Here is a 27238-nt window from a genome sequence, read left to right as displayed (position 1 = left end):
TCGAGACTGCCGGGACAACGATGCTGCTCCTGTCAGATGTGACGGGTCTGGAGTAATTGCAACGACAAGAAATCACTATAGACTTTATTGAAGACTAGAGCGGATAACAACTCTATTATTATTTAATTGTTTATTTATCTATTTATTACCAGTTATGACTTTTAGATCATTTAATTCTGTGTTTGTATGATTTGTGTAAATCGTGTATTTATTTAAAGTATCCTCCAGGCCACCCAAGAAGGATGGGCCCTGCTGAGTCTGGTTCCTCTCAAGGTTTCTTCCTGTAATTTTCAGGGAGTTTTTCCTTGCCACAGTCGCCCTCGGCTTGCTCAACAGGGGTTTTTGTATCTGTTGGTCCTGGATTTTGTAAAGTTGCTTTGAGACAATGTATATTGTAAAAAGCGCTATATAAATAAAGTTGACTTGACTTGACTTGACTTGACTTTTAGCGGTTTTCACTTTTTTTAAAAGTTGATGAAAAGATGAATGAAATCACGCAGGCTTTGTAACGAGTATTTCCATTGGCTGCTAGAGCTGTCCATCAAAACCGTGTAGCTCCGCCTCCTCCCCTCCGGTAAAAAGTGAAATTCTGTGTGATGTTTCATCTCTACAGTTCATTCAGGTTATTCTATCACATGGTTATAAACATGATTTATATTTGTGATGTTTGTAGTTTTCTAAAAACACATTCGTATCTAATATTTATATGGACTAAGCGTTTACATGGACTGTTTTATTAACACTTTTTTTATATAGCTACAGTCAATTACTTATAGATAATGTCTGCTAACTTGACTGTTTCAGGTATTTATAGGTGTTTAAATGGTCATTTAGAACAGTATTTCCCAGTATTCTTTCTGCACAAACACAGTATTAAAGGGTTTTCTTAATAGATCTATGAAATAATCATATCTGTGTTTTGATGCTTTATTGATGCCTTATATTAGATCAAAACATTATGATTGGTGCACCTGTTTTCAGTGTCAGGGTCATGAACAGGAAAAGATCAAAAGATTTGTCAGATAATGTGCTTTCTACAATGAATTTAGATTTAATAATTCTATCATATTTTATGAATGTTTTATTGGTAAACACGTTCTTGCAATAACAATGTGCATAACTGTTCAAATTTTGCTTAATTATTAGTTTGCGATTAATTGAGATGAATACATATATATTTAGGGCTGTCACACGATTAAAAATTTTAATCGAAATTAATCGAGATTAATTTTGTTCTTTAATCGCGATTAATCTCGATTAAAATTTTTAATCGTGTGACAGCCCTAATATATATATATATATATATATATATATATATATATATATATATATATATATATATATATATATATATATATATATACATTATATATATATATTATATTATATATGTGTATATATATATATATATATATATATATATATATACAGTGTATCACAAAAGTGAGTACACCCCTCACATTTCTGCAGATATTTAAGTATATCTTTTCATGGGACAACACTAACAAAATGACACTGTGACACAAGGAAAAGTAGTCTGTGTGCAGCTTATATAACAGTGTAAATTTATTCTTCCCTCAAAATAACTCAATATACAGCCATTAATGTCTAAACCACCGGCAACAAAAGTGAGTACACCCCTAAGAGACTACACCCCTAAATGTCCAAATTGAGCACTGCTTGTCATTTTCCCTCCAAAATGTCATGTGACTCGTTAGTGTAACTAGGTCTCAGGTGTGCATAGGGAGCAGGTGTGTTCAATTTAGTAGTACAGCTCTCACACTCTCTCATACTGGTCACTGAAAGTTCCAACATGGCACTCCATGGCAAAGAACTCTCTGAGGATCTTAAAAGACGAATTGTTGCGCTACATGAAGATGGCCAAGGCTACAAGAAGATTGCCAACACCCTGAAACTGAGCTGCAGCACAGTGGCCAAGATCATCCAGCGTTTTAAAAGAGCAGGGTCCACTCAGAACAGACCTCGCGTTGGTCGTCCAAAGAAGCTGAGTGCACGTGCTCAGCGTCACATCCAACTGCTGTCTTTGAAAGATAGGCGCAGGAGTGCTGTCAGCATTGCTGCAGAGATTGAAAAGGTGGGGGGTCAGCCTGTCAGTGCTCAGACCATACGCCGCACACTACATCAAATTGGTCTGCATGGCTGTCACCCCAGAAGGAAGCCTCTTCTGAAGTCTCTACACAAGAAAGCCCGCAAACAGTTTGCTGAAGACATGTCAACAAAGGACATGGATTACTGGAACCATGTCCTATGGTCTGATGAGACCAAGATTAATTTGTTTGGTTCAGATGGTCTCAAGCATGTGTGGCGGCAATCAGGTGAGGAGTACAAAGATAAGTGTGTCATGCCTACAGTCAAGCATGGTGGTGGGAATGCCATGGTCTGGGGCTGCATGAGTGCAGCAGGTGTTGGGGAGTTATATTTCATTGAGGGACACATGAACTCCAATATGTACTGTGAAATACTGAAGCAGAGCATGATCCCCTCCCTCTGGAAACTGGGTCGCAGGGCAGTGTTCCAGCATGATAATGACCCCAAACACACCTCTAAGACGACCACTGCTTTATTGAAGAGGTTGAGGGTAAAGGTGATGGACTGGCCAAGCATGTCTCCAGACCTAAACCCAATAGAGCATCTTTGGGGCATCCTCAAGCGGAAGGTGGAGGAGCGCAAAGTCTCGAATATCCGCCAGCTCCGTGATGTCGTCATGGAGGAGTGGAAAAGCATTCTAGTGGCAACCTGTGAAGCTCTGGTAAACTCCATGCCCAGGAGAGTTAAGGCAGTTCTGGGAAATAATGGTGGCCACACAAAATATTGACACTTCAGGAACTTTCACTAAGGGGTGTACTCACTTTTGTTGCCGGTGGTTTAGACATTAATGGCTGTATATTGAGTTATTTTGAGGGAAGAATAAATTTACACTGTTATATGAGCTGCACACAGACTACTTTTCATTGTGTCAAAGTGTCATTTTGTCAGTGTTGTCCCATGAAAAGATATACTTAAATATCTGCAGAAATGTGAGGGGTGTACTCACTTTTGTGATACACTGTATATATATATATATATATATATATATATATATATATATATATGTACAGTATATACAGTATATGTTCAATGCAGAGCTTCCTTGTGTAAATGTAAAGATTTTGAGCACTGACAGCTCTTCAGCAGCATTCGAAACGAAAGTGAAAGTAGTCGCCCTTAAAAGCTCGGGCTGTGTTTACTCGCAGCTCATTCGGGTTAACGTGGCTGGAGGATGGCGGAATACGCTCACGGAATCACCGTGGTGGGGGACTGGTCATCTATAAACCCCAAAACAGTCCAAACTAAACTACAGCTTTACTTTCAGAGTAAGAAGAAATCACAAGGAGGAGACTGCGAAGTTCAGTGTGGCGACCGGAAAGCGACTGTTCTCTTCAAATGCCAACTCAGTAAGTGTGTGATCACTCAAAGTGTATGATATAAAGTTATTTCAAAAACTTACTGCCATCGACAGAACCACTAACATTCTGTAAAAATGTATTTTGAATGGTTTACATCGTATTTCAGTCGAATTTTACGTAGTTTTGTGATTATTGCTCTCACCGTATAACTACGTACAGGCCTGGCGGCTCAGAAACTGAATCATGATCATGAGGTTTACACCCCGATTAATACATTCTCAGTTCACAGCACATCTAATCACACTACTTTTTATATTTTGCATAACAAAGGCCCACCCACCTAATATGCTGCCAAAACAGATTTAACCTGCTGAGGCATGAACTCCACAAGCCATCTTAGAGTCATGTGAAATCTGATACTAGGATATTACCAGCAGGTCCTTCTGGATCATCCAGCATATGCCTGCGTGCCCAGTGTAGGTGCTTGTGCTGGAGAACAGGAGTTAGCATGGCACAACGCAGCCCTATACACAAAAGGGTTCAATGCACTGTGTTGTAAAACATTTACATAAATTTTAGCCACAGTAGATTTTCTGTTTGTTCATACTAGATTCATGTCCTCTGGAGTCAATGAGTATTGGCCGCCTAAAAGCCTGTCGGTGGTTTGTCCCTCCTCGAACCACTGTCTGGAGAGTACCCAACATGACTGCCTCGAAGCACCCCACAATAATCTGTCCTTTATTAAAGTACCTCTTTATGCTCATTCCATTTGCTGCTTTCAACACGTGAACTTAAAGGAACTACCATCAGCCCAACATTTAATAGATCCCCTCACCCTCATGTGCAACATTCCTACCAAATAGGGCGCCAGTCCATCGCAGGACACACACACACACACACACACACACACACACACACACACACACACACACACACACACACGTAACCTGAATACATATTTTAGGACTGCGACCCACACCACCTCGCATGGGGATCGAACACAGGACCTTCTTGCTGTGAGGCGACCGTGCTACCCACCAAACCACCGTGTCGCCCATGTTAAATATCTTTATATGTTAAATTGTTTTCAATAAAAATGAAATACAACTCAAACATGATTTTCAAATAATTGCTGCCTGTTTATATTTACATTTATTGACTGTCTGAACGTTTTTGGATTTTGGATTACTTTTCTACACAAATAATTCAGCTTTTTATGTCCATGTTTTTTTTTTTTCCCAGCACGAGATAATGTTCTCTCTAAAAAAAAACATAACTTAACAATTGATAATCAGGTTTTGAAACTAAATGTGTTTGAACTATCCAGTGCAGCAGAGGGTCACACAGAACAGCCTGGAAAATCAGTAAGTTTTTAAAAAATATTTATTCTTATTATAGATATCATTTTTAAAGGTGTATTGTTTTATACCATGATTAAAAGTTAAAAGTGTTCAAACCAATACACTTTTTTAGTAAAGCAGGAAGAGGTACAATTGAGGTTAAAAGTTGACATTTACTTTTAAACAACGTGTATGTCATAAAAGTTTTTGTTATTTGGTTTTTAATTATTTCTGCAACTGAACCTGTTTTTGTAACAATGATTGGTACACATACATTTCGATTTCTCCACAAAATCTAATTAAATTAATTTCATTTTCTGTTGATATATTGTGGGTGTGTTTTGAAAAAAAACGTTAGGTAAAGTACACATAGAGCAACTGAGATGATCAGTTATTTGCATAAAGAGTTCTATGATGTCATTTTCACTTTTTGTCACAGCCATTTCTAAGCAACTTCTTGTTCCAAGAAATATCCAATAATTACGAAGTAGGTGGAGTGGTGGTTTTATTGCAGGGACTGGGAACAGAGCCCAGTTCACCACCATGTGCTGTGAGGAAATTTGTTCAAATGTCAGATTTTGATTGATGGCTTGTTGGTTGCTATTGAAGACAGCTAAACAAGGTGCTTCTAATTAAGAGCTGTTTTTTTTGTTAATTCTTGTATTACATTTGACTATCCAAAATATTTTTCTCTTAGCATACGGTGACAGAGTGGTTTTGCTTTTGAACCTTTTAATGTTTCATGTACTTTTTAAATCGGTTGACCAATTTTCATTAGCATGGACACAGAGAAGTCACCAGCTGTAAACAAGCTTTATGACTAAAGCTAATTTTATTTGTTTTTTTCATTGATTTATAGATTTTATTTTATTTTCAGTCACAAAAAAAACATTGCAGAAAGAATTACAATCTGTTATGGATTACACGTCCCTTATAAATAAATGTATACTGTATGTACTTTGACTTCAACTCTTTATTACACAGAAAGTTATACTGGGTGTGTGATAAATGATTTGTGATGAATACACCTATGTTGTAAAGCCACTCGACCTTCAGACACGGTTGCTTAATATGCTTGTTTTTTAACAGACTGGAACAGGAAGTGATGTCGCGCATGGCTCTCAGCAGACGGGTGAGTAGGTGTTGCAACTCTCATGGTTTGTTTTGTATGAATCAGTTTCTGTTCTTGACAAAAATAAATGAAACTGCTCTTGGGTGCCTTATACCGATTTCAGATCTGATACAGATAATACAAAAAAACCTGTATCTTCAATGATTGATTCAATGTACTGTCTAGAAAATGTACCATCTAGATTCTAGAAACAAATGCAGAAAAAATTGTGTTGAAAAGCAGGAAGGCCGCAGACTGTCATGTGCTTCCTCTGGCGCAGTATTGGCTGAGCACTTTTGTATTCACTGGACAGTAATAAGGTGTTACACATAGCTCACAGCGCGCGTAGAGAGTCACGCTAACCACTCTGTAACACCCCCCCCCCCCCCCCCACCATTGCCTCAAGTAGTCGCGGACCTACGCCCTGCAGACATGACCAGTTAAGTCTGTTGAACACCCATCCAGGTCATGTAGTGATATGTAGTGGCATCCAGACCAATTACGTGTCAGCATTAGGTCACAGCTTGGGTGTTCTTTTTAACCTTGTTGAGAGACTACTGTCCCATGTAGGTCTGCTTGAAAAAGAATTGTGTTCCAATTTTGCGGGATCTCAAAAAGTTTCTGCACTTTTATATTTTAGTTGGAAACGGTGAGGACGAGAGGAGTATAATTGGTCGGGTCTGAGAGACTAAGAGATGCTTATAGTTTGGATTTAGCACCATCTGATTTCCACCCTTTTGGCCCACTTAAAGAAGCTTTAAGGGGAAAAAGATTTTCACATGTGTTAGGAGTCGGCCTACTCCCTCTGTGGCCACTGGAGGGAGCCAACCCGCGGTGCACACGAGCGGCCATGGTGCTCGCACTACTCTTTTTTTGTGCTCTCTTGCACGTTATGTCAGGGATACTGGTAATGCAAGGTCTCATAGAGAGTTTGCGTTAGGCCCAGGGGCCGAGGTAATAAAAGTATTTCAGGGAAAGATTTAGTCCTGGTGTGACTCCTTTTGCGATCTCCTCCCTGTAATGGGGGAGTCGCTTTCTTTAAATATCTTCCCTATCACTGCATCTCCTTAGCTACTGAAGGGACCGCAGTATTCTCTTGCTTCTCCTTGTACGCCGAGGCTGACTCTTTAATCTTTCCTTTCCCCCGTGAAACTGGCGAAAGGGGGCTTTCGCCATTCCCTGGCACCCAGCTATTTCCCAAGTGGGATCGAGTTAATCCAAAGTACTTTGTACGGCACAAGCAAAGGTGCCACTATCTATTCTTTCCTTCTAAAATCTAAAAATAAAGATATAAATTAACAAAAGATTATATTTCTAGGTTTGTCCATTATTCAATATCTACCCTTAGTTTGAGTTCGCTAAAGAAGGCGACTACTTTGTTTGACCTTTAAATCCCCTGCCGAGGCTTTTCGCGTCAGTGGTGCAATAGCTCTCACAGCTAAGCCACTGTACTGTATACTTGCGCTAGACCTCATCGGATCGAATCGCGCTTGTTTCTCGAAAATTAGCGCAGCGAATAAAAACACTTTTGAGGGCACCAATAGTGCGAGTTTTCTTGTGGGTTGTTTATTTTGGTTCCGGAGGGATGTTTTGGGTTTTTTTTATTTTAACGTGAACCCCGTATATATTTAGTTTTATTATTTCAGTTGGCTTGGGCTGGCCCAGCCCCTTTTGGTTGCGTTTCATTTTCAGTTGAGTTCATTGTTTCCTTATACCGCGTCGGTCCTGCCCCTCCCGGGCAGACGCTCCGCAATTGAGTTCTCCCTAGTTAAATCATAACAACGTGATGATGATGGGAAAGCAGTGGTGCATCAGTGGCTATGTACTCAACCAAAAACATTTTTTACTGATTTGGAATTAAAAAGTTAATACGACGCTGGAAAAATGTATCAAAAGGTGACCGAGCACTGTGTATGGAGGGCCACACCCCCAGCATTATTCCTCAGCCCTGTGCAGGCTCCATTAGTCAGCCAGCAGGGGCTGCAGTTGCACCAGTTATGAGGACCTATGATCCGACTTTTTTACCCTCTAACTGAACAACAGCCAATCGTTGTTCATGCTGCCACCCAGCCCAGTTGGAAAGGCAGAGATGAGATTCGATACGATGTATTCGAAACCCCAACTCTGGTGCGCAAGCATACTTTACCGCTGCACCACCTGAGCGGTGATGTAATTTGTTTTTAAAATGCGGTAACTTTTTGAAGAACTCGCACATTTAGTCATATAATTAAAGATGTTGCAGAAATCATTGCAATATCACATATAAAAGTGCATGTTATTGTTGGTTTGCCTTTCTTATTGGCAAATAAGTAAAAAAAGAGCCTTGCTTGTTTTTTTTTTATTTCCAGCTGTTCAGAGTACAACCAATGAAGCAGCTTCCAGGGTTAGCTTGGGGGCCCCTCCAAAGCCCAGTGCTGTGGTACTGGAGAATCTGCCAGTTCACTTTAGCAGAGAGTACCTTTTACTTTTTGTGGAAAACCTCACTGATGTTTCAGAAGAGAACATTATTTTGGAGTTTATTCCAGAATCAAACACTGCAGTTATAACCTTCAATGACCCCAATGGTAAGTTTAAAATCACTAGTTTGATGAACAAGAATGTCTAGATACCTATAATGAGTTTGAGGTATGTACAGACAAAATGGAAATGTTTTCTCTATCTTCAGCTGCAGAGATGTGTATTAAAGAGACCAAAACTAAAAATAAGTTCCAACAGAAAGGTATTACAGTTCAGGTTCTGGAACAAAGCAGAAGTGTTAAGGTAGAAAACCTGCCTCCTCAGTCCAACAATGAGTGGTTAGAACTTTACTTTGAAAAATGGGGTGGAGATGTGGAGAATATCACCATTATTCCAGAGGAGCAAGCTGCCATTGTTACTTTTGAAGAGCAAGAAGGTAAATCTTTAGATTTTTTTTTTTTCGAATTAGAGGTTGTACCAAAAATTTGATACAATTTGTGAAGGTTTTTGTGGTATAATGTGTAATTTTTTTTTAGCAAAAAAACATACTTTTTACAACACAACAGTCAATGTATACATATACTACCAGTCTTTGGGAACTGCTTTGTATGGCAAAAACAGACCAACATGGACACTTCCAACACCTTTCACAGAAAAGCTCCATCCTGCCATTAGAGAATTCCTTTATAGGAAGGGGCTAATATCCTCCATCTGTAACCAGATGATGTTACAACACTGCCAGGTGAACATGGATAAAGATGAAGTCCTGCTCAGCCCTCTGTCTTCACTTCTGAAAAGAAAGGGTATAACCAATAAACACATACAGTGTATCACAAAAGTGAGTACACCCCTCACATTTCTGCAGATATTTAAGTATATCTTTTCATGGGACAACACTGACAAAATGACACTTTGACACAATGAAAAGTAGTCTGTGTGCAGCTTATATAACAGTGTAAATTTATTCTTCCCTCAAAATAACTCAATATACAGCCATTAATGTCTAAACCACCGGCAACAAAAGTGAGTACACCCCTAAGAGACTACACCCCTAAATGTCCAAATTGAGCACTGCTTGTCATTTTCCCTCCAAAATGTCATGTGATTTGTTAGTGTTACTAGGTCTCAGGTGTGCATAGGGAGCAGGTGTGTTCAATTTAGTAGTACAGCTCTCACACTCTCTCATACTGGTCACTGAAAGTTCCAACATGGCACCTCATGGCAAAGAACTCTCTGAGGATCCTAAAAGACGAATTGTTGCGCTACATGAAGATGGCCAAAGCTACAAGAAGATTGCCAACACCCTGAAACTGAGCTGCAGCACAGTGGCCAAGATCATCCAGCGTTTTAAAAGAGCAGGGTCCACTCAGAACAGACCTCGAGTCGGTCGTCCAAAGAAGCTGAGTGCACGTGCTCAGCGTCACATCCAACTGCTGTCTTTGAAAGATAGGCGCAGGAGTGCTGTCAGCATTGCTGCAGAGATTGAAAAGGTGGGGGGTCAGCCTGTCAGTGCTCAGACCATACGCCGCACACTACATCAAATTGGTCTGCATGGCTGTCACCCCAGAAGGAAGCCTCTTCTGAAGTCTCTACACAAGAAAGCCCGCAAACAGTTTGCTGAAGACATGTCAACAAAGGACATGGATTACTGGAACCATGTCCTATGGTCTGATGAGACCAAGATTAATTTGTTTGGTTCAGATGGTCTCAAGCATGTGTGGCGGCAATCAGGTGAGAAGTACAAAGATAAGTGTGTCATGCCTACAGTCAAGCATGGTGGTGGGAATGCCATGGTCTGGGGCTGCATGAGTGCAGCAGGTGTTGGGGAGTTACATTTCATTGAGGGACACATGAACTCCAATATGTACTGTGAAATACTGAAGCAGAGCATGATCCCCTCCCTCCGGAAACTGGGTCGCAGGGCAGTGTTCCAGCATGATAATGACCCCAAACACACCTCTAAGACGACCACTGCTTTATTGAAGAGGCTGAGGGTAAAGGTGATGGACTGGCCAAGCATGTCTCCAGACCTAAACCCAATAGAACATCTTTGGGGCATCCTCAAGCGGAAGGTGGAGGAGCGCAAAGTCTCGAATATCCGCCAGCTCCGTGATGTCGTCATGGAGGAGTGGAAAAGCATTCCAGTGGCAACCTGTGAAGCTCTGGTAAACTCCATGCCCAGGAGAGTTAAGGCAGTTCTGGGAAATAATGGTGGCCACACAAAATATTGACACTTCAGGAACTTTCACTAAGGGGTGTACTCACTTTTGTTGCCGGTGGTTTAGACATTAATGGCTGTATATTGAGTTATTTTGAGGGAAGAATAAATTTACACTGTTATATAAGCTGCACACAGACTACTTTTCATTGTGTCAAAGTGTCATTTTGTCAGTGTTGTCCCATGAAAAGATATACTTAAATATCTGCAGAAATGTGAGGGGTGTACTTACTTTTGTGATACACTGTAGATGACTGGGAAGAAAACACCAAAGGTGCCTTCAGGAACATCCTTTCCAACTTTGCTCAATTTGAGTATTCAATTACTCCCTCTTTGTGGCCAGAAGTAGAGAAGGACATTCGGTCAACAGTCCAAGATAAAGCCTTCTTGGACATGAATACCTTAACAGGAAATTTGGCACTTGCAGGAACAGCTAAAGACATTAACATTCTGAAACCAATTCTGGATGATTTTTTAAAGAAAGCATCAAGTCAGTTGAAAAAAAAAAAGACCTGTATCTCAGAGAGCATGAATATGTCTCCTGCAACGTTCTTTTTGCTTCAGCATGAGGGACTTACACATGCTGCATCGAAATATCCACAACTGGAACTCGACTACAAAAAAGACACAAATCAGTTAATATTCAAGGGCCTCAAATTCGAAATTGTCGACATTAAGAATTGGATCTTGGAGAAGCAACATGAAATGAAAGATAAAACTATAAAAATGGACCCTTCATTACTGGAGTTCCTGAGATCAATGGACTGGGAGGAGATGTCAGAAGATTTGTTTACATCCAAAAAAAATGGTGCTGTTTACAAATTTGAAAATTGGGACATGGTTTTGACTGGAAGTACAGACAAAGCCCTGACTGAGGCTGAGAAACGACTGGAAATGATGTTGACATTCCAAGACATCTCTCTAGATGACCCAGAAGTGGTTAAAAAACCTGAATGGCAAGTTCTTACGAATCAGATGTGCAACATTTACAACTCATCCAGGAAGAAGACTGTTCTAATAAAATCCTCCAATCACAAAAACAAAATCATAGTTTGTGGCTTTAAGGATCCTGTCCTAGAAGTCAGCAAGAACCTGGAAACATTTATTAATACACACTCAAGAATCAATGAGGCCATTCGTGTTAAGTCACATGCAGTGGTGAAATTCATCAATGAGAAGAAGTCACAAGAGTGGCAGAAATTTATGAAGTCTGGTGAAGTAAAAATAGATTTTGAAACAAAAAAGCCCTTGATTCGAGTGTATGGAGAGCAAGTCCATGTTCAACCAGCTCTGAAGTTTTTACAAAACTTGGCAGAAACTCTTCACTCTGAAAAAATGACAGTTAAAAAGGCAGGAGTCAAAAAGTTCTTTCAGGAGCAGGGAACCATGGTTTTAATGATGAAGGAGCATAGATTTCTGGTTTTGCTTGAAGAGGACTATATGGAAGATGAAGATGAGCATGATTATAGTGAAGGTAATACAGTGAAAGACTTTGGAAAGACTTTCTGTGAGGTTCGGACACCTAGCGGGATCGTCATTACAGTCAAGATGGGTGATATCTGTAAGCTGAAAGTAGATGCTGTAGTCAATTCTACCAACGAGGAACTACAGCATATTGGTGGTTTATCATTAGCACTCCTAAAAGCTGCTGGACCATCTTTACAACAAATCAGTAATCAACATGCTGCTTTAAATGGGAAACTGAAACCAGGAAAAGCTATTGTTACAAAAGCAGGCCACCTTCCATGCAAATGCGTAGTGCATGCCGTAGGTCCACGATATCACCATATGGACAAATCTACTGCTGTGAAGACACTGAGAAAAGCTGTGAGGGAAAGTCTGAACCAGGCTGCTTCAAACAACTGCACCTCTATTGCAGTCCCTACCATCAGCTCGGGTATATTTGGCTTTCCTCTTGAGCTCTGCACTGAGACAATCGCTAAGGAACTACGTGATTATACCCAGAACCGCCAAGGTGGCAAAAATACACTGAATGAGATCCACTTGGTAGACAACAGTCCTAAAACTGTGAATGCCATGACTCAGGCTGTTAAGAAAGAATTTGGAGACTTAAATCCCAAAACGACCTTTCCACAGCAAATGTCATCACATCAAGGCCATGGCAGACAGGGTCAGGAATATCAAGACCGAAGTAATAATCAACATGGAGCTCGAGGCAGTAGTCCAAGAAGTGGTGATACACGAGTATACATGGACACAGAATCTGAGGGGTTTGAACTTATAGATACGCCAAAGAGACATAAGCCAAGCACATCACTCAGAACACAACATAAACAGGTTCTTCAAACTCAGAACACACAAGAGGGGCTAAAAATCCTTCTCCAGGAAGGGAATATCCAAGATGCAGTTGTAAGTGACCATTCTTTTTATTTGTAATATGGCTACACAAGACAAGAGATAAACACAGACATATTTGCACAGACTGGAAATGTAAATCATAACTTTTATCTTGGATGTTTATTTTACAGTCTGATGTGATTGTCAACACTGTCTCAAAAGACTTGGACCTTAGCCACGGTGCCGTATCCAGTGCTCTCCTACAGGCTGCTGGTCCTCAAATTCAGTTAGAAGCTTATTCTAATTTTATGGCATCTGGATCTTCTGCTCTGACTTATGGAGCCATGTTGGTCACTGATGGTTATGATTTAAATTGCCAAAGAGTCTTTCATACTGTTTGTCCATACTGGAAAGGAGGGGCTGAATCGGGAGATGAGGTGATCAAGAATTTTTTTTTTTTATATTTGTCTTTGTAATTAATATTATTCTGTTAGGATGAAAAGGGCATAGTGATGCAGAAGGTAGTGTGGCACCAGTGTCTTGGGAAAGGATGTTTAGTTCCTGCTGTCCATCACTGTCTATGAGGAGTTTGGCAGTTATTCTTGTCTCTGTCTGGGTGCTGCCAAACCATGCCAGTAGGTGGATTGGCTGTTCTATATTGTCCCTAAATGTAAAAGAATGAATGCATCAGTGTAATGCTCTGTAAAAGATTGTTGTCCAGTCCAGAGTGTATGTTTCTGTGGTGGTGTGGGATCTTCCACAACCCTGATGAGAATAAGAATCATGATTATTAATAATAACATGTTTGTCTTGTCTTCTTATTTGTTTAGATACTGAAAAGAATCATTCAAAACTGCCTTAAAAGAGCTGAGAACCAGAAAATGGCTTCTATTTCTTTTCCAGCCATTGGTACAGGGAACCATGGCTTTCCCAAAGATCTTGTCTCCAACATTCTGCTCCGTGAGATTCATGCCTTTAGTTCCAGAGTCCAACCTCAGAACCTTAATGAGGTGACTGTGATTGTTCATCCTGCAGACCAGGAGACTGTACAGGTACTGTGTGGAGCTTGATGCCTTTTTGAAAGTTTCCAGTTATGTGGGTTTGTTTGACCTGTAATATTATTGTTTTGTTTTCATTAGTGCTTCATTAAGAGCTTCAATGGTGGGTGGCAGCGTCCCATCATAACAGGAACACGTGTTTTTCAGCAGCATTCAACCAAACAAGCACCAGCTGCATCTTCTGCACAGCCTACTGGTGAGTTTTTCTTTAGCTGTTGATCAAAACGTACTTTGGTCTATTAAGTAATCGTACAATATCCAGTGTTAAATATTCCACTTATTAGAAAAGTTGAGGCTGTTATTGTCACAAAAGAAGGAAGGGGTAATTATATTAATATCTATGGTTTTGGAATGGTATGTCTAACATGCTCTAGGTCAGATGTACACATACTTAAAGGGCATTGTAGTGTTAGATAGAAGCTCATTTAAAAAGGATGTTAACTTTAGTCTGCAGATCAGAAAAGCAGTTTCTGCTTCAAATAAAACCTTTACACTTTACATATAAAAATTTTCAGTTAAAAAATTAAGAATGAAGATAAATTATGTATGAATAGCACTGCTGGGGATTTAAACCCTGGATCTAAGTGGTACTGGGCTAGCGTAGTTTACCACTGTCTTTTTATTTTCCTCATTTCCATTTCTTTTCTATTTGTGTAATTAATTTTTTCTTAAATTACTTTTGTTTTTAAATACTTTCTTTTGCCCCTTTTCAGTTAGCATTCTCTTAACTTCTTCGTTCTTTGTATCCTTTTCCTTCCTTCCTTCCTTCCTTCCTTCCTTCCTTCCTTCCTTCCTTCCTTCCTTCCTTCCTTCCTTCCTTCCTTCCTTCCTTCCTTCCTTCCTTCCTTCCTTCCTTCCTTCCTTCCTTCCTTCCTTCCTTCCTTCCTTCCTTCCTTCCTTCCTTCCTTCCTTCCCCACCTAGTAAAGAGTACTGCAATGTATTTACTCTCATCTGTTAGTATTCTGGAGATTTCAGTTTACATCCACCTTGTCTACTCTAAATTAAACCTAGGTGTGATTAAGTGAGTGCATGCATGTAAATGTGATGCTTTGAGATGAACTGCCATGCTGTCAAGGGTTTATGGGTAGCAGTCAACCATGACTTTAATCAGGATGAAGTAATAATAAAGTTAAATTACACAAATGGATAAAGACTTATTTATATTCCAAGTGCCCATGGTAGCCGATTTTCACCGGAGCATGCTGATGAAGCAGCAGAAAGGTGTAGAGAATAGTGGTGGTATGATGTATGAGTAATGTACTATGTAATGAATCAGTTAGTCTAATTGTTATTATGTATCTTTTAAACATTGTTTAGGAACAATTAACACTCTCACCACTTTTTTGGGGAGTGGTGGTACAGAACCAGGTGTAAAGCAGGAAGAATTCATGATGGTGAGCGAGGATTTTGAGCCTGTTGTGTTTCAGCTGTGTGGAGAAAGCAAAGAGGACCTGACTGAAGCACGAAAGCTGATCAACGGCATCATCTTAAGAGAACACATAAGCTCGAGCGTCCAGGACTCGGCCATTAACTTTTTAAGTCAAGAGGAAGCAGATGTCCTGCATGAGCTGCAGAGGGAGCTTACGGTTAGCATCCACCTCTCAAAAAAAGGCCCAGAGCCAGAGATCACCCTGGAGGGCATAACACGAGATGTGATGAAAGCTGAGAATCGCGTTCGTGACATGATCCGCAAAGCGAAGAAACGAGTAATGCGCAGACGTGACGCCACTATACTGAGCACCAAGGTGGAGTGGCAGTATGAGGACATCAGTAAGAACTTTGATCTGGAGGAAGCATGCAACATGAGGAAAAGTGTTGACATCTTCATCAATAATGAGCCATTTAATGCCATTTTAGACAAAAAAGTGGCAATTGGCAGGTCAAGACAGATTAAATTAAAAAGGACTACACCTGCAGGTAAGATACTACACCTTAAATAAAACCTGTTTATTACATAAAACCCCATTTGCAGAATAGATGGGACATTTTGTGAAATGCAATAAAAAAAAGAATCTGTGATTTCTTAATTTTCTTCAACCTTTAACTGACAAAATGAAAAAGATTTCTTTTAACAGATCAACCTTGTTATATATTGTAAATATAAACACATTTAGAATTGGATGCCTCCAACACAATCAGCGTGACGATAAACTGTGACAGAAAAATTAATGCAGTTTATTTTGGAATTTAACAAGATTTCAGCTGCTCAACAGTTTACATTTACATTAAGAGACAGATCTGGACTGCAGGCAGATTTCTCTACACTTCTCTCAGAAAAAGCTACAACCCTTCACTGCTTGCAAAGACTGAGCCAGATTTATACATATGTCTTGATTCCCTGTTCACCTGTTCATTGTGAAATGTTTCAAAGCTTTTATTTTTGCTTTTTCTGTGTGTTGCAGCCAATGCCAAATGCTTTTTATATTTTCAAAATTAAGTTGTTCAGTCAAACAATTTAAAGTAATTTCTTTCTAATTTTCTTAGATAATTAAAGATTCGAGAGAATGAACAAATGAGAGATTCTTGTTTTATTGCATTTTACAAAATGGTCCAACTCTTTTGGAAATGAGGTAGTGCTGTATATTGATATTTTTTGGATGTTATGCAAATGTTTCATACAGTTATTTTGCTCTTAACATGAATTTCATTCTTTGCTTTTTCCTAGATCAAACTTTGCCTCAGAACTGGACTGACATGAAAGGAGCGTTGGTTCTACGGGTCCCAATTCAACAAGGCACACCTGACTATACATTTGTGGAAAATGAGTTCAGAAAGACAGGACTGACATTGAATATCCTAACTGTAAGTTTATTTTAAAGAAAGTGTTATGCTATTAGACCTATATTGGATATTTAATCCAACTCACATGCACCAACTTAATGTTCTTTGACGTTCATTGTTTTATTTATACATTTTCTTTTCCTGTCTGAGGATGGACCTTAACCAATGTGTAACTCTTCTGCTATTACCTCTCAGCAGGTGTTAATTACTCTGTACAGTTACACAGCAGTTCTTGCTTTGTTTCTTATGTGGTGATGTAGGTTGTTACATCGCCAAAAGGCGGCAACCACTTTTCCATATGCCACAGAATTGTATGGTGAGATTTGTTGTTTTTCAGCCACCTTATCCATGTTGAGCAGTCCCCAAAGCCTTCAACCGAAAATCCGAACCGAAAGAATTCTGTGACCTCTTGTATACTGTAAACAGCACATTTTTCCATTGTAAGGAGAGTGCCAGTTTGTGTGAACTGGTCCAACCCTGCAATTGTACTTTTTGTTTCCATCTGTTTACCCACAAGATAAATGGGTTATACAGATACATATGGTGTTCTTGTATAAGTGGCTTTCCTTTGTATTTTAGCCTCCCAGGGCACTTGAAATTTCTTCTGGTGGCAAAAAGCAGTGGGTTTCTTGAGGAGACTTTATCTTGAGTAGTGTGGCTACCCTCTAGAGTAAATAGGCTGGACCATAGAGTATGCTGCAAAGAGTCATCAATGCTTCCATCTAGTTGGCTTATAGTTGGGAGGTAAAAGCAACTAGTCTTTGACCTGTTGAAGCTTAATTTCAATTTTAATTAATTGTTATTTTTATAATGATTACTATCTGAATATTATCATGATTACTCAAGACACATGAAACAACTAAGTGTAATTGGTTTCTTTATGCACATTAACACAATTGGAGGAGCAACAATGCAGAAAGACAGGATGGACAATAAATGTACATCATCTCTGACTAAGTCTACAAACATGCTCACTTTTTATTACATTTACATTTTCAGCATTTAGCAGACGGACTTAACCAGAGCGACTTACAGAAGTGCTTTCACAGTAAACAGTTCCCCACTCTAGTTAAAGTAGACAACAGTCCAAAGATACAAATCTGCTGAAACCCTGTTAGAACAAAGTTTTTTTAAATAAATAAATAAGAAATAGATAAGAGTGTTAGTGATTATTAAATATTTGTGTACAGCCAAACCCAATAAAACAGTCACATTTCATGATGTCATATTGTAAAATTTATAGATTGAGAGAATCCAGAATGAAACTCTGTGGAGGAACTACATAAACCAGAAAGCATTCCTGGAGAGAAAGAACAACCACCAGAAAAATGAGAAGCTGCTTTTCCATGGCACCGGTTCTGATAATATTGATAAGATCAATGACCGAGGTTTTAATCGCAGCTTCGCTGGAACACACGGTAGGTGCAGTAATTGCTAAAACATTTTATAGTTTACTGATAATGTATTTAGCAGCCTGTATTCAGAAGAGGTGTCTATCTTACTTTTGTATATTGTCTGGAGATTAAAAGTTGGGATTTTATTGATGTCACAGCTTCCTGCGGCTGAAAATTTTGAACTAACTGTGCTCTTAGCTAGGTAAAGATGGTCTATTTTAACCTCTCCCACTTTTAATTTAGCAATTATGTCCATTCACAAGTCTATACTAATGTAAATGTAAGTGTTAGGCTGACCTTGAGATCGTTAGATTGGCAGTTTGAAAGGATGTTGTGGCTAGCTTTACATGTATTTTTTTTAGTTTGTATGTTTGCTTCCAAGAGTTTGCGGAAGGCATTGCCTGCTCCTGCATGATTGTACACCTATCACAAGTAGGATACATGAGGATGTGTTTTGACAAGTTGTTGTTGGTGTTGTCGAACACTAGTGACCTGCACAAAGCCCTGACCTCAACTCAACTAAACATATTTGGGATGAATTGGAATGTCACTTGCAAGACATGCCTTTTTGTCAAGCATCAGTGCTTGGCCAAACAAATGCTATTTTGAGAAAATATACAATTATCATGTAAAACTTTCTCAAAAGAGTTATAGCTGCAAACTCCATACTAATGCCCATGATGTAGAATAAGATATTTAACCAGCTCATGGTCAGGTGTCCACATACTTTTAACCATATAGTATAGATAAAGGTGTAGTTAACTGCCAGCAACTAAATTGCTGTAAATTAAATAGGTAAAATGTCAGTATTAAGTCAGTATTGTACTTTTTAAAATACAGTTATTCATACTCATGTTTTTGTCCTCCCTGTAGGGGCCATGTTTGGGAATGGTGTGTATTTTGCTGTTGATCCAGCTTACTCAGCCCAGGGCTATGCCAAGCAAGATCGTCTGGGTCATAAGCGCATGTATTTGGCTCGAGTGTTGGTTGGCCATTACACCACAGGGAAACCAGGTCTTCTTGCACCTCCAGCTAAAAGCTCCTTAAAATCGGACTTGTACGACAGTGTCACCAATAATCATAGTAATCCAACTATGTTTGTGATCTTTCACGATGTGCACGCCTACCCTGAATATTTAATCACATTCAAGTAAAAATGCTACCACTTCTAATCTATGCAAACTATTTGTGATTTCTGTCAAATGAAATGTCTTTTTTTGTGGCTGTAAAAGGCCAACCTGGGTTAAACAATTAAGCACATGTAAATCACAATTTAAATCTTAAAGTCACAAATCTGTTCACAGTTTATAATGTGTCATGGATAAAATCACTGAACCAGCATGCAGAAATAACATAAAATAACACAGGAGCTGACACATTAACATATTGGCATTTTCAAAATGGGTGTTAATAAGCAATTCATAAATCAATTAGATGGTAGGTAAAGAATAATCAATGATCAGGAATAATTAAAGGATTAATAAGATTGCACAGCCAGACAGTTATATTGCACTGTATGTTGTTGCCTTGAAGGTTTTTATTTTCCAATAATGATCAGCTGACTTTATTACCTATTGCTAGTCTCTGAATAAATTATTAATTTTACACATAATACTCAGTTTTAGTATCTGTGTAAGGAAAATGGCAAATGCTGTCATATTTAACTAAATAATGCAACTTTATGCAACCAAAATGCAGCAATTGTGAGGTTAAATCTTACATATTCAGGCTTACTCAGGTAATAACCAGATATATTGGGTATGTCCGCTGCAATTCTGTGGTAATGTAGTTGGACGTAGGATGTCTATCTAGTTCTGCACCAAGATAAGCATGTTTTATATGTTCCTTTTGTGTCTTTGTGAGCTTTGTCCAGGCCCTGTGATGGATTGGCACACTGTACGGGGTATTTCTGCCTTGCACCCAGTGCTGATGGAAATATACATTATTATTATTATTATTATTATTATTATTGATCATGGTGGTGGACTAAACTTACTTCTTCTGCTATGCAAAACTTCATGTTTCCACAAGAGGGCAGACAGGTTAAAAACACAAGCCTAAATAATAACCCTGAATTTTGTATTTATAAAACAAACGATTAAAATCTGAAGTCCTTTTCTGCCTATTATTGTTGTAATGTTCCACTTTTTAGAGACAGTTTACCTCATCCTTAATAGAGTCTGCAGTCTTGTGAAGTACATCCATCTTGGTACAGTTAATCAGCTAATGGAGCTGTTTCTGGATTCCCCTTTATAGTTCTTGAAGCACTTACATTGCTGTTTAGGTGCCTGGACGGTCGATAACACATCTGTGACTCAAACTCAGATATTACACTTCTAACTTACATGTACATAGAAATTCATGAGTACGGTTGAAAGATTAAGTATGCATTAGCACTTTTTGAGACTCAAGTTTTTGCATGTTCCATAAAGTTTAAAGCAGGGATGTCCAAACTATGACTTGAAATGGCTTGCGAAGTATTTTAGTAATAAAATAAAATTTGCCCAGCAGGTTTAAAAAAAAAGGAATGTTTGGGCTTTGCTATCACATAAAACAAATCTAAAATGGTCCCCATCTTTTTTCCATCCAAACTCAAAGCATTAATTTTACACCTACGTACATTAGTGTTCCTGAGTTTTTGGATAAAATGGTGGCTTTAAAAAAAGGAAAATTAGACAGCAAATGCAAAAGATTTCAGGCGTGCTGGGAAAATTAATATTTTTTCACCAAGTTCAAAGGGGAGGGTGAACGTTTAATTCAATTGTTTGTTTGTTTATTAGGGTTTTAACGTCATGATTTACACTTTGGTTACATTCATGACAGGAACGGTAGTTACTCATTACACAAGGTTATATCGAACACAGTCATGGACAATTTTGTATCTCCAATTCACCTCACTTGCATGTCTTTGGGCTGTGGGAGGAAACCGGAGCTCCTGGAGGAAACCCAAGTGGACATGGGGAGAACATGCAAACTCCACACAGAAAGGACCTGGACCACCCCACCTGGGGATCGAACCCAGGACCTTCTTGCTGTGAGGCGACAGTGCTACCCACTTAGCCACCGTGCCGCCCATGTTTAATTCAAAGAATTTCCATTAAGATAAGATAAGATAGCCTTTTATTATCTCACAGGGGGAAATATGTAACATTACAACAGCTTTTAAAAATAGACAAATATAAAAAGTTTTATACATATATTAACAGAGGAAATGTAAGCATATATTAAGAATTACAAGGGGTATATAAAAAAGATATACAAAAATACAAATTACAAAAGAAACACAGTCTTTGAAAAGCAGAAGATATGGCCTGTTTATAATACATTATAATTTATATTTTATAATACATTAGGACTCACTCAAATAAAAAGAAAATGTAATTGTTAGCAATCAAGTAGGTCTATTATATTTTTATTTGTTTTATTACAAAAGTCTGTGGCCCGTGTTTGCAAATTATTACTTCCCAACAAGAGAAGTTTGGACATCTCTAGTTTAAAGCATCTGTTTTGAAGTTGCTCTGTCATCTCTACTGCTAAAACTGTGCTGCCCAAAGTCTGCAAATAGTCTGAAAATGGTGCCAGTCTTGTCTTTCCAGGAATAAAACTGATATTAACATATTCATTTGTTGACTTAAGGCGCAACTATTGATTTGTAGATGCGTCCGAGTAATCACTGATTCCTGCTTTCTGTGTTCAGGCCATTGAACATGCTGCACATGTGTACGACACATGCCAAGGCGTCTTGCCTTCAACTGTTTGTTCTTTTTTTGTGGCAAGGGGCTGAATTTTCCCAGTCTCTTGTGACAGGAGCTACGTTCCCAGTTCAAACCAGGTTTGCATAAAATATCTTTTTTTATGTAAGGTTAAATCATTTATTTTCATGCCATGGTTATTAGATCAAATTTTTTCAGTATACCTGTGTCTGAAGCGATTTCTTGTACTGGTCATCTTGCATTAAATACATCTTAACTGTGTGTTTAGGAACTTCTTTTTGACTGTTAAAAGGCATAGTTTAAAGCAGAACTTTAGAACTTTTAGTTTAAATCCACTGTCACACATTTTTGTGCACTCATTTTAGGCACTTTTTCCTCTTGCCATGCTCTGATAATTAGTCATATGGTTCTGTTGTCCATGAAGGTGGGCCAAGATATGTGGCTGCACTGTGACTACTCATACTTCAGTGTGGCTTTGAAGCTGCAGGCAATATGAGAAGATTATGGACATCCAAAACAGATATATTTTCTTTCAGGTAGTATTTCATCTCTTCTATAGTTTGTAGTCTAAGTCACTAACACTGTTCTTATTGGGTGTTAATTGCAGATGCTGCTTGTATTTGAATCTGTAGACAATCTAATGTCAGTTCTGTGTACTGATACCAGTGTCCCTACATTTCAGTGGATTATTTTTTTTCTTTACAAAAGGTGTCACCACAATGAATATGATTTTTGGTGATAGAAGTGATTTCTTATCTTGGCTTGATGACAGATAAATAAAGTAAATATGGACAATGGGGATATGAAACATAAAACTCTGAGGAACTGAGGAATATGAAATCCATTTCTTTTGCAACTTAGAATGTTTGTACTCTAAGAGATGATACCACTATCTCTGTCCAAGTAGGCTACACTGGAAGAGCAGCTTTTTTCCCTACAAACAAAGTACTGATGTCAAAGAATACATATGTTCTCTTAGCCTAGAAGTCTAAAACTGTTTTTGAATAAAATCATAGTGATACTGTCTAGTCTTATAAAAAAGTGCACTTTAGGAGAGTCATAGTATTTGTTCCAGCATTTTAAAGTCAGCATTTAAAGCCAACATACTTTATGATGTCACTGCCTAGCCATTTAAAAAGCATTTTACATACAGTAGAAATATCAGCACAAGCCAGCACAAAAAAATTTAAATTTTAAACACAAATGTTTTGGTTGCTAACCCCTGTGATGCCCTCTGGTTGAGCACCAGCATCATCTTTTTTGTCTTCTGTGTAATAAGCTCAGTGCTTTAAAGTTCTGTGTAAATGCAACCATCAAAAGTTCAAAGTGTATTAATCACATTCATCCTTCTTCATTCTGTAATTATATATAGAACTTAACTATAAATACATATGTATTAATCAATGTCAATGTTTCTATTAATTTCTTTATCTTTTATAAAATTATTATACTGATTATATGATGAATTTGTACTAGTGGTCTCAGACTTTTAACCCCCACTGTATTTACATATTTATATATTATTTGTATTATACAGATGTCATTCCTTAAAACAGTTTACAAAACTGCCAAGACAGGGATCAATCAGTATAATTTGTTTCCCTTTCTTGATGTAACATACAATTCACTGTACAAGGATTATGATTATAGTTCATAGGCTGTAGGCTGGTTTATTATAAACTTTTCAGCTAAAATAGAGTAAGATCTGTATTCAGTATTACAGGATCATCTGAAAAGACTGAATTAATTCAAGATCAGATTTTGCCCAATTTGCAAAGTAATAAGGGTAAATATAGGGTACGTTATTTTACTTTATTGTTTAATTGGTGATATTAGTTGCACAGTGTGTTCAGTTGTGCTGTAACATGATGACTGTGCTATGCAAATAATGTTTTCACTTGAAAAAAAAAAAGTCAACTTTGTATCCATTTGCATCTTCTGTTGACTACTGTAGCACATGAAGGAGGAAAATAAGGATTCATGTTTTGCAAGTGTTTGAAGAAGATTTACAACCAGCTTAAATGGTCAGATGCTAAAAAGGCTCTTTAAAGGACAGTCGGATCGCACACAGAGTCACACTTTTCTGACTTTTCAGGTATCTTTTAATATTTTTTTTATTAGTTTGGTCATTTGTTAAGCAAACATACTGCAGGAAATGCAGTGTTTATAATGTTATTTACACTGTTCTGAGTAATTCCTTATACACGTTGGTTTGTTAGTTAAATAAATGTTGATTTGTTAGTTAACTAAATATTACCCTGTGTATTGAAATGCTCATTTAGTTACAGGTAGGGCTTGGCCCTTTTTTGGATTTTCATATGACATCCATAGGTGGCTTCCCCTGCTGTCTATTTACAAGTTGATGCTTAAATCATGTATAACCTGTGTTCTGACTTATTCAGCTTTTGTTGAAAAACAAATTTAGAGATAAAACACATATTCACATTAGTTAGCATTTTTTTTGTTTTGTTTTTTCAAGCTCCATTTCCAGAAACATTTTAATGCAATAAAACAAACTATGATTTGTTAATTCTCTTAAACATTACTTTAACTGACAGATATACAAATAAATGATCTGTAAAGTTTTGTTTGACCATCTTAATTGTATTTTGCAAATATAAACAAATTTGGAAATCAAAGCCTATAACACACTCAAAAATGTTGAGACAGACAAAATACGAGTAAAAAAAATCAACAGGTAACAGGTGAGGGTATCATGACTGGGTATACAAGGATGATCCAATGAAGACTAAGTCCTTGCAAGCACAGGTTTTGTCTCACCACTTTGTGCCGAACTTTGTAAGAAAATTGACAATTAGTTGAAAAACCCCAAATCTCCGAACATTACACCTGAGGAATGAAAAACATTAGTTGAGTATTGGGGACAAAACTTTTCCCTAACTACAATAGGATGCCATCTGGATTACCAGAAGTTGCCAAAAAGAATCTTATGTTGCCATTGACCACCAAACCTGACACATACTGTTTTCCAGGTGTTTTGAAGGGAATTGAAGAGAATTGAAGGGGTGCCAAGTAACCATGGTACATATAAACTAAAGAAAATTATTGTCTTCTGACAAGATTTAGTTTTGTTTTTTCTTTTATTTACTGAACTTTCAATAAAGGGAAGTTTATTGGCAAAACATCAAAAGGTCAAAGAAAGAAGAATGCCTTTTATCATGGTTTACAGTCCGTTTTGTTATTGTTTTACGGGTGTGTCAACACTGTGAAGAGGACTGCATGTGAACAGATAGTTGTACATGCATACATAAATATGTACATAACTTGTGTGGTTACACCTAAGTCTGGCTCTGGTTACAGGTCTTTCTAAATAAAACAAACCATATCTAAGAGAGGTTAACACGTTTATTTTTCCTTTACCTTTAAATTACTTTTTCAGCAATCTGTCCGAGATGGAGCAGCATCTCTTCATATTCCTGTTTTTTACAGGTAAAAAAAAGAATGTATTTTAAATAATATTGTATAAATGTATAAAAAGTTCTAATCACTAACACTGCAACAACACTTTGTATTCCACAGGATTTGCCCCACTGATCCAGTCTGTCCCTCGTAAGTACTATCTGATCCGGGAAGGAAAAACATGGAGTGATGCACAAACTTATTGCCGAGCCACACACACAGACCTGGCTACCATCGAAACCAGTGATGAAATGATCAAACTTCAGAATGTAGCACAGACCCAGTCTTTTACTTCTGATGCTTGGATTGGGCTGTACTTTGATTTTAACGTTGACTGGCGCTGGTCCTTTGCAAATGAATCACTTGGAACTATGACAAATTGGTGCAGCTACAATACAGCTTATACGTGTGTTTTGGCTACCCCAACGTGTTGGGATATTCATCCATGTGAATGTACACATCCATTTATGTGTTTTGATGGTAAGGGACATTTTAATAAATTTACAAATGTGTAAATGTATTCTATATAATGGTTCTGTATTTGTTCGAACTGATGCACTTCTTCAAGACATTAGTAAATTTGATGGAGTGTGTGTCAGGCGAATACCATCCTTAGACGAGATTGGGGTCCTCAGCTGCGGAAGACTAATTGGCTACTAAGCGTCTGCTACATGCCAAAATTATAAATGCAATGTTTTAATAATTATTCTTCTCTTTTAGAAAACAGTACAGTTGAATTATATTGCATTAAGAAGTGTTCTGTCTTTTTAACAGAAAGATTCACTGGTTCTGCTAGATACATTTACAACTCTACCTATATGACTTGGTTTGATGCTCAGAATTACTGCAGAACATTTCACACCGATCTGGCGAGTGCGAGAGGCGCAACAGAAGACTCGTTTATCCGGGGAAAACTCACTCAAGCTGCTTGGATTGGCCTATACAGTGGATCCTGGAAGTGGGCAGACCAGACAGTCTTCAACACTATTAAGTGGATGCCTGGACAACCAAGTAACCTGCTAATTGAAAACTGCACTTCTGTACTTAATGGCCAGGCTTTGAATTACAACTGCTTCTTTGTTAAGTCTTCCTTTTGTTACAGAAGTGAGTTAAACTTGTATTTATACTGTTTTTCATATCATTTAGAAATTATGTTCAAATATAGTTTTAGCACACTAACATTTTTGTGCATATTCATTTCTGCATACAGTAATCACAGGTCAACTACAAATCATAAAGCTTAAGGTTCAGTCCAGCGAAGATGTAAATAATTATGCAACAATGGCGGCACTCTTGGAGAAGGTGAGTCTCACCCTCATTTGTACAATAATGTAATGTCCTCTCCTATTTTCATCTCCAGGAATTTAAGTCTTAATAAAATGTGACAAACCATAAACTTAGCACTCAAAGCAATTTGTGTCTTGTAAGAATTTACTAACTCAGACCATGCACTATTATATTTACTCATCAAAGTGAAACTCTTTTCTGCAGATCAAGCAGAAGCTGATTGAGCTTGGCCTGCAAAGTAACATTAAGCTGAAATGGAGGAAGCAACCAAATGGATTGGTGTTTCACAAAAAGATAGATTAGACTTTTATGTTAGCTATCTTATAAACTGCATTAGATACTTATTTTGAATGTTGATTATGATAACCCTTTACTGTAAGGTGTTACCATGCAGCACTGCATTTCTTTTTACATTCTGCCTGATCATAATATAAAAAGCATCTTTTTATCCATTTCTTTAAGAAAATAAGAGCAATAGATGTCACATAAAGTGGTTTAATGTGCTTATGTGACTAATTGTTAACATTTGGATTGTTTTTTTCCCCACACACATAGTAAAATGAGGCCTAGCTGAGGTTTCAGGGTGCTCAGAATGTGTATATAATTTTGTAATATGAATGGAACTGCATTTGTGGTAAGTCAGATTTTTCCTTAAAATTTCAAGTAAAGTCACTTTGATCTTTTATAAGGTATACCATTTTGCAACAACATGCAACTAATAATCTTCATAAAATGCTTAAAATCTTTTAAGAA

General features: G+C 37.9%; 2 protein-coding genes across 2 annotated transcripts; both read left to right on the top strand.

Annotated features, from left to right (window-relative positions):
- The first annotated feature begins 3274 nt into the window (after positions 1-3274).
- LOC134325972 (protein mono-ADP-ribosyltransferase PARP14-like) lies at positions 3275-20175 on the top strand. The gene is made up of 14 exons (XM_063008167.1): positions 3275-3455; positions 4650-4771; positions 5837-5879; positions 8207-8422; positions 8524-8751; positions 8852-9142; positions 10784-12903; positions 13023-13268; positions 13662-13883; positions 13971-14085; positions 15208-15807; positions 16556-16692; positions 17915-18089; positions 18939-20175. The coding sequence occupies exons 1-14, from the start codon at positions 3281-3283 to the stop codon at positions 19217-19219; spliced, it is 4971 nt and encodes a 1656-aa protein (XP_062864237.1). The 5' UTR covers positions 3275-3280; the 3' UTR covers positions 19220-20175.
- A 1540-nt stretch (positions 20176-21715) lies between these two features.
- LOC134325971 (putative C-type lectin domain family 20 member A) lies at positions 21716-26899 on the top strand. Its single transcript, XM_063008166.1, has 8 exons — positions 21716-21897; positions 22203-22314; positions 23733-23873; positions 25179-25228; positions 25319-25678; positions 25973-26302; positions 26409-26500; positions 26690-26899. The coding sequence occupies exons 4-8, from the start codon at positions 25192-25194 to the stop codon at positions 26786-26788; spliced, it is 918 nt and encodes a 305-aa protein (XP_062864236.1). The 5' UTR covers positions 21716-21897; positions 22203-22314; positions 23733-23873; positions 25179-25191; the 3' UTR covers positions 26789-26899.
- The last annotated feature ends 339 nt before the right edge of the window (positions 26900-27238 follow it).

Source organism: Trichomycterus rosablanca, chromosome 14 (genome assembly GCF_030014385.1).
Source record: "Trichomycterus rosablanca isolate fTriRos1 chromosome 14, fTriRos1.hap1, whole genome shotgun sequence".
Classification (NCBI taxonomy): domain Eukaryota; kingdom Metazoa; phylum Chordata; class Actinopteri; order Siluriformes; family Trichomycteridae; genus Trichomycterus; species Trichomycterus rosablanca.
Note: the sequence above shows the minus strand (reverse complement) of the source record. Positions and strands in the feature narration are given on the sequence as shown.